The following is a 16,371-nucleotide window of genomic DNA, read 5'->3' as shown; positions in this document are numbered from 1 at the left end:
TTCATCTCAAGGACTATATAATTATTTGCTTACATGCAATAAATAGCATATCCATTCCCACTTCATGTGTTCAGAAGTTTTGTGTACTAGAATTGTTATGGGCAGTGTCAGACAGAAAGAATCAGAATAGTACCATTATGGGGATAAAGTATACAAGCAGGATCCCTTCAAGTATCTAGCAAATATGTATGGAGATGGGTTTACATGCATACAGAACTTTGCATGTAACAAATATTTATATGTTGGCAAGAACAGAGTCTGGAAAAGTGAGAGAAGGTATGTCTGAATTTTATATAAGGGCAATGAAAACAATAGAAAGAAAAATAACACATTTAAATAAAATATTAACATGTCAATATTAACAAATAGTAAAAAAAACCCAACAAAAATAATAATAACAAAATTGTTATTATTTTAACAAATCCCACCAAATAAAAATCCAATAGCAAGATGAGTTCTAAGGACTCTACAAATAAAGTGCATAAAAGTCTAAGAATATTTCATATATTTTCTTTGTCTACTACAGTGTAATGCTTAAATGCATGCTTATTCTCTGAGATCTTTAATAACAGTTTTTTAAATCTCTAATTCTTACTTTCCATTCTCAAAGGGGTATCTGTGCAACAATTCTGGACATTAAAGATGCATTGATTAACATACCAATTTTATTACAAGATAATTAAAATTTAATTTCAGCAATAGACCAAAACAACAGATTAAAGAAATTAAGAAATACAGGTATGCAGGTAGGCACAACAAAAAATACAACAATTACCAAAAATACAACAATACAACAATTAACACAGTGCCATATAATAAATATTTCTTTATTAATATCATGGGTTCTTTGATGGTGCCGGACTCTTCTCTTTCCGTTTAGCAGCCTTCTCCTTTTTCAGCTGTAACAAAGAAAGACACCAACAGTGATCCAAGCATTAATTTTCAGGTTGGCTAGTAATGCAGTATTAAATCTCTACATCGAGTCATAAATTTACCAGAATGAAACATGCAATGGAGAGAGAGAGCTACAGCTCATTGTTAGCCCAACCTAGGATTGCTTACTTTTGCATCACAGGACAAAGGAGTCCTTCCATTGCTCTGCAGCTCCTCCCCTATTTAAACCAGGGCTGCCTTTATCTCTGATAATAGCAATCTAGGTATTTATGTATCCCTCAAGGCCAAAGTGCTTCACAATGTTCCCAGTTTTATCTTTATGTCAATGAAAGGTAAAGAAATTTTATTACAGATGTGTAACAGGCACAGTTAGACTAACCATCAAGCACAAAATCAAATAGGAAGTTTGTTGCTGAGGTAGATGCTAAGCCTCCACCTCAGTGTCTCCTCGGTGACCCACAAGGTCACCTCTTCCTCTCCTAAGATTTTTCTACACAGTATGTTCTTATAGCATGATATGATTTACCAACACATACACTGTAACTCTGCCATGTTGTAGGAAGACAATCCAAAGAAATATATCTGTTGTTCTTAGAAGCAACAGTTGTTCTCAAGTATTGTTAAATTAATGAATTAAACTCTGTTTAGAAAATGAGAGAAAAGGGATGCATAGATTTTTGCATCTCATCTAACCTAAGATATCATGTCACTATCAAAAATACAAGGAAAAATAAGGTAGCATTTTAGCTTTTTTGCCCATAAAACAATGTCAAAAGGAAGCAAGGCCCCAGTCCCGATTTGGATGTCTACAAATGAACACACTGCTAAACAATCCTATCGTTGGCCTACTCCGGAACTCATTTTAAAACATTTTTTCCATATTTGGCATCTTGAGATTTGCATCTGAAATTCCTACTATCTTTTGCAAAGAAAATAAAATCTTGGGAGGAGAAAGAAACAGCAATTTGGATTTGATAGTAACATGCTTTCTCCTCTATTTACTATGCTACACTACACTACACTACACTTACTAGACATACTGTATTTGTAACATCTTAGCATTTTTTGTGATGATTTCCAAAACAAAGAAAATTATTTAAAATTTTAAAAAGCTGTAACAGCTTTCTCATTAACAACCACCTTGGAGCAAGCAGTGAGCATGAACAGTGTTTAAGATTTTAAAAGTTAAGCATGTAACGTTGCCTTACAAAAGAATTCATAAACAGTCAAGACATAAGTCCAGCAGAGAGGGTGGAGCTAAGGAACTAATGTTGGGAAACAGTAAGCACTTAAGTATCTAAGTAACCTACACCACAGGGTGTTTAAATTTCCAATACAGTCAGTGGGGTGTAGGAGGCACCTCTAAGGGGGTGATTCAGATCATCTAAGAAGGATGCACCAACTACACAGACATTTCATAAGGGAAAAGAACATCATACGGTTTTATAAATGAGGTAGCGACCCAGACATGACTGACCTCTGAAATCTTGCAGTAGTTCATAATTGTATTTAAAACTTTGAGAAGATAGTGTTTTCTCAGGAAAAGAACAAATTATATAATGCATTTATATGCCACATAAATTATACATTTATCCTTTTTAGATATCCCCTTGTGAAAATATATTTGAATTAAGTAATAAATGTAGTAACTTGCCCGTTCTTGATAACGTTTTTCAAAGTAAGCCATGTCATCATCTTCTGAATGCTTTCCATGAGAAATTTGCCTTGTGGCACTGGAACTACCTGAAGAAAAAAACAACAAAACAAACCTTTCTTTAATATATGATACTAGCTATTCCATAAGTTAAGTTTTACATTTGGCAAACCACATTTTATATGAGAATTCACCTTTATAGGTACGTAACAAATCCCAGCAACTGGGACCAAAGAGTAACCTCCCTAGCCTAGCAGCTATTGTTAAGTAGTCTAAGACAAGTTTAACAGTTACATTAATTGCTAAATTCTTATACTAAAAAAGGGACATAAAGTAAGCATAACCAATCCATAACTCCATGCAGAAAAGACTTTCTGGCAGAGGCAGTTTCACAGGATTGTGCTGAATATGTATGATTCATTCAGATATACTGAGATTCTAGTAGGAATTAAAAATTCAAATAACTGATCCAGTGAATAAGTGACACCATTAATGGGGAAGAAGCCAAACACTAGAAAAACATCATTAAAGTCAAAAAGTACCTCATGGCCAAACATAACAAGCAGTAGCAAAACAGTTACTCTACACACTTTAAGCACATTAATGTTGTACTAACTTTTAACATAATGAGGGTTCAATATTAATTTTTAAATTTTATTTTAGCCCTAAGCCTCCTCCAAGTCATAAATAAAACAAATTAAATGTATATAAAATAATTCTTGTAAAACAGTATTATCTTACTAATGCAGCACCTGCTATCTGTGAGGTGGTTTGAGCAGAACTAGAAGGTCCCTGAAAAGCTTTTAGAAATGGATGATCCATGCTGGTAACAGGGGATTCTAAAAGTTCAGCTGAAGGAGCCCCTGTTAGAAAATAAGTTGAATGAAAACAAACATTAACTTCATGAGATATATTAAGAACATATACAATGAGTCAAAGCAAGCTTATGGATTAGTATCTACAACACTCAGCGCAGGCTTCATGAACTCAAGTTTACAAAAGCAAAAAAGGCTTCAAAATAAATGAAAATCTTTGTTTCTTCGATTACTACAGCTATGCTATAGTTTCTAAACTTCAGACCAATCCAGGAAAGCAGATCAGAATTTTAAAAAATAAATACTAAGTATGTGGCAATAATAAATTAAACGCCATTTCAGGACAAAATGAATCCGTTACTAAAAGACACAAAATCACAGAGCAGCAGAGATATCGAGGCCAACTAACATGCCTGTCAAAAACCAAAGTTCTACAAAGGACCTCTTTTTTTTGTATGCTGAAGAGCTGTTAACCTTTGAGTTTGGGAAAAGAAATGCTGTAATTGTATAACTAAGAAATACTCAGGCATATTAGGTTAAAGGATTAACAAAAATATAACTCTGAAGTATTAAGCAAAAAACAGAAGTTACAGAGTTCTTTCTAAAATATATTCTCCACTTCAACCAGAAGCCCCTGGGCTGAACAGCAGAATTATTGATATTTTTTTTAGCAATACACTACAGGAAGTCTATGATTAATTACTACTTTTCAAAACTACTCAGTTGGAGAATTCAAATTTCATCTCGGGTCAGCTGCACTTACCTATTCCACTGTCATCAAGTCTCATGTAGCCTTCTGCTAGTGAACTAAAACCAGTCAGTCCTCCCATAGCAGCATAAGGAACATCCTGCCCCACAGGCTTTCCTTGGGCTAAGCGCTCTTGTTTAGTTTCCACGACTGTTTCATGAGCATATGTTGGCTGCCCACATGCACAGGTAAAGCAACTATGAAAGCCCGAACACTTGGAACCTAATTAATAAATAAATAAGTATACTGAGTGACATGATAATGAGAGTTTATACTTCACTACAGGCAAACCAGTGTTGCCCTAAACTAATCATGTCAAAAACTAGAGTTCCTTCACTGCAAAACCATCCAGCTATGGTTTCTATTTGGAAGCATGTATGTGATTTGAGGCAAAGCAATTGAATGTCTTTGCTGAAATCTTTTATAGCTTCTGTTCATCACGGTATGAAAATGCTGCATAAAACAGTGAAAAGGATGAACATGGAATTTGGCTCATAAGGGTCATCCAGTCTCAGGGTCTCATTCAGACAAGTTTTTAGCACCTTCAAGGATGGGGATTCTACCTCTCTGAGCAACCTGGACCAATGTTGGTCTTTTCAGGGAGCAGATATTTATTTCCTAATATCTAACTGGATTTCCTGTGTTGCAACTTGTATCCATTGCCATTAGTAAACCCCTTCTCTACCCCTCCCCTGATGAAAAATAAAAAGAGAAAAAATCCTGTCACTGGCAGCCTGCCAGCATCTTGGCAGTATTATCTCCAAAGGTGTACAGCACATGTCAATGTTGCACAGCCATAAAACTTCAAATCACAATTTATGACACAAACCACATTTTAAATGTATTTTTAAATTAACAAAATTATCCAGGTAGCAAACAGAGGCTGCAGGAACAGGAAAGAAGGATCTATGTAAGAGTACCATGAGACAGACTTTCAGCAGGGCTTGAAGCTTACACAGCCACAGGATGTAACTGAAATAAAATAGTTATACCAATAGTTACACAAATTACTTGTGACATTCAGAAACAGAGTGAAGTGATACACCTGCCCTAGCCACAGCTAAGACTGTCATCAAAGCTCAGCTGGAGCAATGATGTGAATGAGAAACTGAGGAACTGATTTTGCAAATGTTTCATTATGCAAATCATCCGGCTTCCAATTCCCAGTTACAGTTCATTTTGCAGAGCAAAAAGAAAGTTTTTAGAGTTTTGGGTAAAATGTTCAAGGATCACATTAGTGGACATGTTAAAGGCTTTTTTCTTTCATTGTGGTTGGGCACACCTCAATAACAGAACTCTTACTCTCTGTTTGGATACAGAATAAAGTATATAAAGTACAGCAGCAATATTTTTTCAATTATAAAGAGAGTACATCTCTAATTTATCTATCATATTAGATTTATACAGCGCTAGTCTTGACTAATACCAGTACATTAAAACAACACAAGTCCAAAATAGAAGCAAGTCTTGGCATTTCCCTCTGCAGTCTTTGAAGCCCTCATGTCAGATATTTTTGAGGAACACTAAAAAAAGTGCATAATGTAAATTATTATTAAAAACAGTGTGTTCAAAGGATTCAGTCTGGATCATCCAATTGCACATTTAAGACGTTGGCATTACTTGGAGCTAATTCTTGAAAGGCTGTCATATAAATATTTTACATTTTATTCTGTGTGATATTGTTCTCACCCAGCAAAAGCTTTTTATGGTTTTTCCTGTGCAAATGAGACAGACTTCATGAGAGACACTTACTAACAGTACAGAACTCTAACAAAAAAAAAAATCTTCAGCTTACGTAATTTGAGGTTTCAAACTAAAACATCTTTATGCATTATTTAGTTTCTATGGTTAATAATTACTGCTGTTGCATTACAGTAACTTCGAACAAATGAAGCAAAAAGCTTCCTCTTAATGCCTTCTCAAACCTTTTGCTTGAAATTCCATTCCCATTTGCATTTCTGGACCCACAATCTGTGTGCTCAGGAACTGCTTTGTTCAGAGTGCCAACAATAGTACTATTTGGGAACAGAGCGTTACCTCCGATTGAGTTGAGAAAAGATATAAAAATACATTAACATTATATTCAACCAGGCAATAGAGGAACAGAGATCAACACTTCTCGCTGTCAGACTACCAAGTTCAAGTAGAAAAGTCACGTGCATGCAGCAGTGGAAGTGACAAACTGCAAATGGGGTGATTTCATACTGCCTAACGTTGGGTGGCTGTCTCCATATGTACCTAACTAAATCATCCAGAAGCTTACGCTCCCTCACAGAACTTGGGGAAGTGAAGGATGCTGTTCTAAATCCTCCTGTGCAAAAGGCAATTTCTTCCTTCCCATTTCCCATCCTTCTGCAAGGACCAAAATACACATGAGAGACAAGTGCAGCACATACCTAATACTCTGGGAAGAATACAGATCCCTAACATGCTGTTCCTGTTAAGTTTCCTAGCAAAGAATGGTGCGAGACCAGCAGTAACTTACAAGAGTTACATGAAAACCCAGGTGCTGCACTGTGCTGATCAGCGAAGTGCTTGCATCTACAGCGGATGGGCTGTGTGCCATTCAGAGGGACATAGCGAAAGGACTGGCACGGGCACGGGCTCACTCTACAAGGCACACAAATAGGACGGTCTTCGGGTATCACTTCATAGTCCGTTTTGTGTTGTTTATACCTAAAACAGGCAAAAATAATAACCTTTATAACTTTGTTAGCGTTCATCAGCAAACTAACTGAAAAGCTTATAATTCATAGAATCATAACATAGCTTAGCTCGGAAGGGACCTAAAGATCATCTAGTTCCAACTCCCCCTGCATTCTTACAAGTTTTGGTTTAAAGTATCTTTAATTATATTAATTACAGTTAATTGTTAATTTTCAATTAAAATATAAACTCATTACATAAATATCACAAATCCTTATGTTTCATTTTTATAGCCCTATCAGAATCAATCTGATCTACTCGTGCCTTAAAGCTGAATTTATTGAACACTAAAAAATAATGTTGGTTTCAGAAAATGTATTGAGATTTAGATTTAAAAACAGTTATTATTAAAAAACTAATTTTCTCAACCCAATTTTAACCCAGGCCTTAAATTAACTTGCCTGTGTTGTTATGTATCTGAAAAGATTTTACATTTTCCTAAAAAATACAGCAGTTCACAAAAAGGAAGAGCTTCCTACCGGTGAGTACAAAAGCACAGCGTCTCTGGTCCCACAAGCTTACAGTCCATGCCAACTGGTGATCTCCAGCTCACATACAACCTGTTCTGTAACCGAATTGGCAACACTTTTCTTTTGTACTCTTCATATTCCTCAGGGGTAAAGAGCTTTCCTCCATCATCATCACCTACAATTCTGTAAGCATGTCATAAAAAACCCATAAGGAAACGAAGACAATAAAAGTAGGCTTCTCAAGATATTTTTTCCAAATAATACATCGCAACACTTTTGCTGCAAATGCAAAAAAAAAATCTTGTATTTCGTAATACTGTCTCAGTGATATACATTCTAACAGAACTATAGCTGAATTTTAGAGCAATTTTGTGAATGATGTTCTTTTTAAAAAAATTTGCTCTGACAAGACTGAGAACCAGGGTTGTAAGAGAGAAGGAAAAAAAACTGAGCAAAATACCAAGGTCCTTCTCATACGGCAGAAAAAGCAAAGGGCATCAAAAGTTGTGCAATAAGCCAGCTCTGCCTCAGACTTCTTGAATGACCTCTGGCAAGTCCCTTCATCCGTCTACACCTAACTGCACTGCAGACTTGTTTGTATCAGGTTATCTCATCTTAGTCTGTCCAAGATTATTCAACTGGAAGTACATAACCACACTGCCATCAAAGTAACAAACGGTACATCCAAGCTGTCTTCTCCTTTGCAAGAAGACGACTCTAGCTTCTGTACATCAAGGGGATAGCTGCTGTATCCCACACCTCCTACAGGCCCTTTTGTTCCAGCTATCCCTACGTTCAAATTCCAGGTCACAATAGCTGGAACTCCAGAGCAGCATCCAACATTTTTTGAAGCAACTTAGGACAGTAAGTAAAAGCTGTAAAATAACAGTTTAGACTTAATTGCAGCATTTATATTCATGTCTGGAAATAGTTATCATTTGTTGGGTGTGCTAAAACATACTGAATAAGGGATTGTCAAACATTCTGTGGATTTGTACATTGCAGAGCACCAGCAAAACGCGCCAACACCTTCCTGTAATTTGCATGTCAACCCAGGCAACACCCACTGAATCAGTCATAACTGCTCACGCAAGGAACACCACTGTGCCCGCCACCGCTGAGGTCTCACTCCAGGTTTTCCTGAGCTAAATCAAGACCACGTTTCAGTGTAATGACTTGAGCGTTTTGCTTATTTGTGCTCCAGAACAACTCTTCAAGAGAAGCGCCGAGCAAAGACACGTAGGAGCGGGAGGGCAGGCGTTTACAGGCTGCAAAACGCAGCTCCCGAGGCAGGGGAGGCTGCGTTTCCCGAGGGAGCAGCGCCGTGGGCCCGTCACCCCGACCCCGCGGGCTGCGCGGCCAGGCGGGCGGGCCGGGACGCCACCGGCGACGCGTTACTCGGCCGCGGGCAGTCGCGGGCAGTCGCGGGCAGTCGCGGGCAGTCGCGGGCAGTCGCGGGCAGTCAGCAGCGCTCACAGCCGCCCTCAGCTCCGGCCAGGCGCGCAGGGCCCGTGTCCCTGGGCCCTGACGCTGCGGGCCGGGGGGCCGGCCCTTCCCCGCGGGGAGCCGCTCCCGGGCGCGCCGGCCGGGTTCATCAGGGAGGGCACTTCGGGCTTGGCCGACAGATGGCGGGGGTGGGGAATCTGAGACAACGCAGCCCCCGGAGAGGCGGCATCAGGGCGCCCCGGGGGATCCCGAAGCGGGGCTCTGCGCAGGGACGCCCCGGCCCGGCCCGGCCCGGCCGCGCTGCGGGGCGGAGCAGCCCGCCAACCGCCCCCCGCCCCGCACCGCCCCTCTCCTCTGCCCAGCCGCGGCGGGCGAAGCCCAGCCCGGCCCGGCCCTCACCGCCGGTACTCTGCGTAGTCATCCAGGGCCGCCGCGTCCACCCGCAGCCGCTCCATGCCCGGCCTGCCCGCCGCGGGGCCGCCCGCGGCTGAGGAACGCGGTGTCGGCGGGAGGTGCACGGCGGCGCAGACGGCACCGCCCGCGCGGGGGTGCGGGCACAGCCTCCGCAGGGGGACGGGGGGGTCACCCCCGCAGCAAGACGCGCAGGAAACACCTTCAGGGAAGGAGTGCGTGTCCGCACGGGCGTGGAGCTGCAAAACCACAACGAATTGCGCCCACCCCGAGCCCTTCGGTCTCCTCTCCCCGCACTCGCATTGTCCTCAGCGGCTGCTCCCATTTAGATCTTGCCCAACCACGTCTCTGGAGGGTTAGTTGTGTGTGGTCACAGATTCCTCGGCAGATGTGAGGGAGGGAAACCTCAGGGGGGCTAAAGCTGGAGACGGGGAGAGCTCAGGACTTCCTCCCGCAGGGGGAACCTGTGTTAGATCTCCTGAGGCATCTTGGAGCCACACCTTCACTGCTCTGTGTCTGCTACAGAGAACGCAGAAATGCCAAACACGAGGTATGCTGCAGGCAAAAATATCCTGGCAAAGTATAAAGTACAGTTGTATTCTTTGCCTGCAAAAATTTCCTCCAGCCTGCCTGAACTAAAAAAAAAAACAAAACACAAAACCAAACCAAAAACCTAAAAGAGCCTTACCGTATTCTCTCCAGTGACACAGTTGTGATGATCTGTAATTGCTCTTTGCTGACACGGCTACATCGAGGACAGGCCCTTGGATGGATCCCATGCAATGACAGGCCAGTGCTGCAGCACGATGGGGTCTACGCCAGCCTTGTGCAGTGCAAGGCCGTCTGTATTTGTTCTGCTACTAGATGTTAGCTCAGAGGCACAAGTTTCCAACAACGGTAACATTAACCGTGTTAACACGATGATTCTAGAGGTAGGGTGAATTTCCTCTTTTTAGTTACTCCTTTGTCCCAAACATCAACAGCAAGCCTGTCCTGCGGTACCATCTTCCTCGAAGGTAAGTGAATTGCCATCACTTCAGGCCCACTAGGAAGAATTAGTGTGTGTTGGTGAAGCTCCCTCAGGCTTTAGTTGCTGTCATAGTCCTGTTTAACCTTTGAATGCCCTCACAAGCTTAATAAACAAGCCATGTAAGTTACTAATTTTCACAAGTTCAGTGCTCCAACCAATGTACATGCCTATTTGCTTCTGATTCTGCCGTTGTGCACTGTAAACAAATACAAGGTCCTGGGAACGTACTATGTTAAAGAAATGCAAACAAAATAATGTATTACTTGGCTTTCATTCCTTATTCAAACAGTATTATTAAAATCAACAATATTATTCTGTTTATTAGGGGTGAAAGGACAGGGCATGTTTTGTAACTATGTTGATGAGCTATAACCAAGTTCACTTTTGCCAGCTGACAAGTCTTCCCTTTGTTGTGGATTACATGTTTTGCAAAGTTTATTGAGAAGAGGTAACATCTTTCATTAGATCAACTGATAAAATGGGAAAACCAGACAAGCTTTATGGCAAACAAGCCTTTCTTCAGTTTTTGTCTTTGACAGACAAGGTCCTACTGCAAATGAAAAGTGTTTGGGTTTTTTTTTTTTACAGCTTGAGTAGATAGCAAAGACGCTAGTAAAAAGAAGAGCACTAATTGAAATGTTAAATTATTTTCCTGTCTTAAAATTCTATTACTCAGTTTGTTAAATAGACAAAAATTATATCCCAGAAGAAGTTACAGCCTTTGTATAATGCTTACTTGAAAAGACATGTCTGAAAAGACAATTTTAGCATAAGCATAACCATTTATCCATGATATTTATCCATGATATTTCCCTATTCCAAATACTTTAAATTTCTACTTTGAGTAAAATGACCAGAGAAATCCATTCCAAATATTTACTTTTCAACAAACAGTTTAAATACTTAACATTTTAATGCAGGTCTAAAGCACATAAACAGCATAAGATGCAATGTATATTTAATTACTGATGTTTAGCATAATGTATTATATTACTTGTCCCATAATGTATACATTTAACAAAGAAACCACCTCCCCTGAATTTCCCACCACCACGTGCCGATCCTTCACTTGTTGTAGATCTTGAGTTAATTCAGTGGTTAAGTATATACCTATGGAGAGTTTCATTCTTAGTGAATGAAAGAATCTACATAGAATGTGAAAAACATGATCCAGTTACAGCATCAAGGAGCTCAGCTGTAAAACTCTTTAAGAGCAGGGACAGTCCCCATCTATGTAATTTAGAAAGCATCCAGAGCTGTTGATCCTAAAAAAAAAATATAGATATATTAAAAAATACCATTGGCATTTATTTAGAACAGCTTGAAAGATGTGTTTAATCTAGAACATTAAAGCTGTCTCTTGATACTACAAATCTTACTTCAAACTCACTGATAGTCTTTGAAAGCTCTTCCATTATAAAATACAAAACATTGTCTATTCATAGTTCAAGATAAAAGGAGGCCAACTGTGGGAAACACTCCTAACCAAGATGGTTCTTAGACTGACAACCTGCAATTCCCAGTTCTTCCCCACGTGCCACCAACACCCCCATTATGTTGAAACAACTCCTCCCAGTGTGTCTGAAGGCTGTAGTAAACCACAGGCTGCTATTTCTGATACTGCACTATCTGTGTAAATTGAATGGTTCCTCTTGATACAAACACATTTGTCATATAAGTGACTGAATATGTAGAATGTTTTTCTTAACTGAGCTTTTGGAAATTGAGCTCTGCATGTTAGCATAAGCTACAAGCCCTTGGACTGTCAAAATGAAGCCCAAGAGGGTAGAGTTTTTCCATACAATAAAATGGCAGGTGCCTGTCAAAAAGGAACAGCAATTTGAGAAAATCTCTGGATTGTTTTGCACTGGGCAAGCCACCAGCAACAAAGCAGAAGGTGAAGGGAGATGTCACAAGGACCAAGGCAGTGCTCTGCCAAAACATCCCCCAGAGAGAGATGAAACAACAGGGAGACTCTCAGGCTTCCAGTAGTATCTAAATAAGGTGACAGGGCATATGGTCTGGGCATTTGTCCTGTGGCTATGCCACATGTATATGAAATTTCAGCAGAGCAGCCAGCACTGCAATAAAACACGCATGTTCTGCCACTCTGAGATCTGAACATGAACAGGTTCCTCTTAAAAGATACAGGAGCAAGTCATCACTGAAATACATCTTCAAGTAAGTTGGCAGAGGAAAATAAAACCACACCAACAAGTCAGGATTGTTTCTTCAGGAAAAAGACAATTCCCCTGTGACCAAAACTTCAAAAAAGAAACAGATGGGGAAAGGGGACCTTGAAAGAAGGACAAGGAGCTCTGCAAACAGGGAGTTTGAATGTACTGAGCAACTGCACAGGAGCTGCACAAAACTGAAGGACTTTGAAACACATGATCTGCGTGCACATTTCACTGGTGCCAGAGATCCCATCACTGCCAATAGAGCAGAGAGAGAGCTCTAGAAAGCCTGGTTCACACAAAATGAGTAGAGCTCCTATGTAATGGGTTGATGTACCTTATTTGTGCAAGATATTTGTTAAAAACAGTGCTCTGAAATACAGTTTGGGTTTGGAGAGCAGAGCCACATTTCTGAATTAGGCAGCTTTTGGTGAGCTTTACAATTGTTAGTCTATAGTGTACTTTAGTGTCACATACCTGTGAAATGGTGTGAAGGTGTTGAGAACAGGAAATCAAAAGTAATTTTTGAGGGGGCACTGGTCCTGTGAACAACCTCCCATCTTAAAAGTGGAGGATTCATTCCTGAATTTGATCACAGCAAATACTCTCAGTTATAAAGATACCGTGCTCAGCTTATTAGTACTCCAACATCTGGTTGGATCCAAATTTGTGCTCATAGCCTCACTTAGGAACAGATAAAAAAGCAAGAGACTTTGTAATTAAGAAACTGAGTTCTTAGCTAATAAAGATATTTCAAGCTCCCACTGTTTTACTGTCATAGCATGAGTATTGGGGTATATTTTGGATTCAGAAAACCCTCTTCTGTCTCCCATCCCATCTAAGAGATTGTTAATGGACATCCGAAATAAAATTCATTTAATGACTGAGTCAAACCATATTTTCCATGGTAAACTCAAATAATTTTAATAGCAGAAAAGAAAAAAAAAGGCTTTCTGCTACTGTGAAGAGGCCATGCCACAAGGTAAGTAAAAGGAAGAGAAATCCAGATGGCATGTTTTACCTCCTATGGTTGTGCTACAGCATACGGATGCTGCTGGCCCGCAATCTCTGAGCATATCAAAGTGGATTGAACATATGGACACTCACTTACAGTACAGCTCTGTGAGACCTAAGGTGCTGCCTACACATCAAAGGCAACAGCTTAATGCTGCATAGGGTGTTGACACTCTCTCAACACCCTCTGTTAACAATAAAATGTGTGACCCTTTGCATTTTTAAAATCCTTACAAGTTTGACAAGTGTTTTAAAATTAATCTCAGTGAAATACCTATGTAAATTGAAGATAGCCACTTTATTAATGCAAGAATAATTTAGAAAGAACTGTTTAAATATTTTAGACCTCAAGTAATGATTCTGAAGTAGTAGTTAGTAATTCTAACATTCAGTGACTTTTTTAGCTGTTCTGAAAAAAAGAACAAAAGTGGCAATAAAGGACAACAGAAACAGTTTCCATTGAATTGTTTCCTCCCTATATAGTTGTTGTCAATATTCTGATATACTTAAAAGCAAATACAAGCAGTATTCACTTAATAAGCTTCTAACCATGACCATACATTATGCTACAATAAAAATTAGTGTATTATTAACCCTAGTTCACACACATTTCAAAACGTCATCCTGTTTCTTTTCAGTTTCACTATCAGAGAAACAGAACATGATTAGACAGCTACTGAACTGAGTAAGCTGATGAATGCCACAGGGAACATGTGAGCTCATATGCAAGCAAGGGTCAATTAATAATGAAAAGATTTTGCTGGAGGTACTGATAAACATAGATGGGAAATTTGTACTAATTAAAGATCATTTACAGATAAGTTAATTCAGTAGCATGTGATGCCACTGGTTGCTTAAGTGATGTGATTTCATATATGTTTGTAATGGGAGGCTTTTTTCTTTAACTCAGGCCTCATTTTAACAACCCAAATGGTATTTTTAAACAGATAAAAATGCCCATGTGCAGCATCCCAGACAAACTGAGATTTAGTGAAACAGTGTTTCAGGAACAGTCTATTCCACATAAGAAACATTGCAGAAGTCTATTTCACCTTCTTACCTGTTATAAAAAGAAGTCTCCCATTTCACTCTTGCCTATGAAAAAGTATTTTACATGCCATCAAATACACTACATTGAACCCCACAGATAGCAGGTGGCATTGTTTTGTGAATCACTAATTCATGACATGACACAATACCAGAATACCAGATAAGGAGGTTATATTTGGGTTAACTGCTGAAGATTTCAATAGATGCTTTACATGACCTCTCAAAAACCACAGTAAGTAAAAATGTTTTAGAGATTCTGCTCATTCCATTATTTGAGTATTCTGAAGAAGCATTTTGTAAAAGGTTTTTAAGAAAATATAATAAACTGAGAACTTAAATCTTATGTAGTCTTTTTTCTAAGTCAACTTCATGTAGGGGTTCCCAAATATACTCTGCCTCTGCATTCCCAAAATAAACGCCACAGCAGCAGCAATTACCTCTGGAATACATACCTACACAGGAGGCACTTGGTCACTTGGGCAACTTGCACACATCACAGACATGATACAGTTTGGAAACATCTATATTAGGGAATATTTTAAATCAGAATTCAGAACTATATAGCAAGCCTCTTTAAATTATTGTGTTAATGAAAAGCAAGTATTTAGCAGTTACATGGAAAAGCAGACAACTGTGCAGTATGTTAGGCATGGTATTGGATGCCAAGGATACTGAGGTTGCACCACACTGATTACAAGAACCTCTACATACTTGTGCCATGTCTCTGGATTTTTTAAGTTATTTCATTAAAAATATATCAGCAAGCTTCCGTGATCCTGACAGTGGATAAAGAGCTTGTTAAGAGGCGTCTCAGTGAATTTCAGTGGAGTACCTGCCTGTCCACCCACTCATCCCTAAGGTTCTTTTACGTAGGATCACTTAGCACTTTTTCTTTACATAAAATTGCAGAACAAAGCTTGGATATCTTTATTACATTAAGGTTACTATGGAGAGATTTAAAAATTATTTATTTAGATGATGAGAGCAACAAAAAGAACTAGAGAATCGAGACAATCTTCCCTAAGACAGATGCTTGCCTGCCAGTTACCTGGTTGTAGAACTCAAGAGCTGTATTAAGACCTGTATTGCTTCTAGCTGTTTAGACAGCAATCAATATACTCTTTTCTTTCCATTTCTCTTCATTGGAGCTTCTGTGGTCATAGGATCTTGAACATTTTTTGCTACCTACTGAACAATCACTCACAGGCATAGAAGCACTACCAATTTCTCAGTGAAATCAGCTGGTAAACACACATGAGGCAAATTACAGCTGGGAAAATTCAAGTTGCATAATATACCAAAAGATTTAAAGAACAAATCCAAACAAACACCACCACCCGCCAAACTGGAGTTCTTTATATAAGGGTGATTATATGTCCCTCTGCCTTCCAAAGAAAAAAAGTAAAAAACCCTCAACCAAATCCAGCCTAAGAAACAACCAATCTTAAGGAGATTCTGTATTTCACAAACCTCAAAGCAGGTCCTTTGGGGGGGATTTATGATGTCATCTGAAAAGGGGAACAAACAGCTGCATCGTTAAAACGGTAGCACAGCAGAAACACTGTTTAAATATTCTTTTAAATTTTTTCAAAATTTGTGGCAACACAAGCAAATGCTGTGATACTATCAAGCATTTTGGACCTGAGGTGAGTTGTTGTCTTTCTTTTGCTTCTTTTTCACGAGTCCTTGTGTTCTTTACACAACCTCCTGCCATTGCAGGGCTACCACACCTCTCAAAGTATCTTACAAAGGAGTCTGCAGGGTAGAACACGCAAGATGTTTTCTTGCTACTGTTGTTTATAAGAAAAGGCAGTGGAGACCCTCCTGTTATCCCTTCCTTACCCTCTTTCCCTTAGTCTGCACACTTGAAGTTTAGTTTTGCCACTCTGATAAGTGTTGTCATCTCAGAAAAAAGGACAGAGCTCAGCTTCCACCCTCCACGCTCCTGGAGCACAG

At 39.5% G+C, this 16,371-nt stretch overlaps 1 protein-coding gene across 5 annotated transcripts; it reads right to left on the bottom strand.

Moving 5' to 3' along the window:
* Positions 1–647: 647 nt before the first annotated feature.
* On the bottom strand, positions 648–9,217 carry FAM221A (family with sequence similarity 221 member A). 5 transcript variants are annotated; one of them, XM_051609525.1, is made up of 7 exons: positions 9,133–9,217; positions 7,297–7,470; positions 6,597–6,787; positions 4,127–4,333; positions 3,301–3,411; positions 2,549–2,637; positions 648–899 (listed from the first exon to the last, which is right to left on the bottom strand). In XM_051609525.1, the coding sequence occupies exons 1-7, from the start codon at positions 9,186–9,188 to the stop codon at positions 837–839; spliced, it is 891 nt and encodes a 296-aa protein (XP_051465485.1). In that variant the 5' UTR covers positions 9,189–9,217; the 3' UTR covers positions 648–836. The 5 variants fall into 5 exon arrangements, with proteins under 5 accessions (XP_051465485.1, XP_051465486.1, XP_051465490.1 ...); XM_051609526.1 differs by lacking the exon at positions 9,133–9,217 and adding an exon at positions 8,317–8,613; XM_051609527.1 differs by having other exon boundaries at positions 812–899; positions 3,290–3,411.
* Positions 9,218–16,371: the final 7,154 nt, after the last annotated feature.

The sequence above is a fragment of the Apus apus genome, chromosome 2 (genome assembly GCF_020740795.1).
Source record: "Apus apus isolate bApuApu2 chromosome 2, bApuApu2.pri.cur, whole genome shotgun sequence".
In the NCBI taxonomy this organism is placed as follows: domain Eukaryota; kingdom Metazoa; phylum Chordata; class Aves; order Apodiformes; family Apodidae; genus Apus; species Apus apus.
Note: the sequence above shows the minus strand (reverse complement) of the source record. Positions and strands in the feature narration are given on the sequence as shown.

What these genes read in the sequence shown, in the direction of transcription:
- FAM221A (XM_051609525.1), bottom strand. Translation starts at nt 9,188, where the DNA reads ATGGAGCGGCTGCGGGTGGACGCGGCGGCCCTGGATGACTACGCAGAG. An exon ending in TGGGTTTTCATGTAACTCTT is followed by an intron (nt 4,334 to 6,596) that starts GTAAGTTACTGC and finishes TTTATTAATTAG; the next exon opens with GTTCCAAGTGTTCGGGCTTT. An exon ending in AACCACCTCACAGATAGCAG is followed by an intron (nt 2,638 to 3,300) that starts GTGCTGCATTAG and finishes TTTTTTCTTCAG; the next exon opens with GTAGTTCCAGTGCCACAAGG.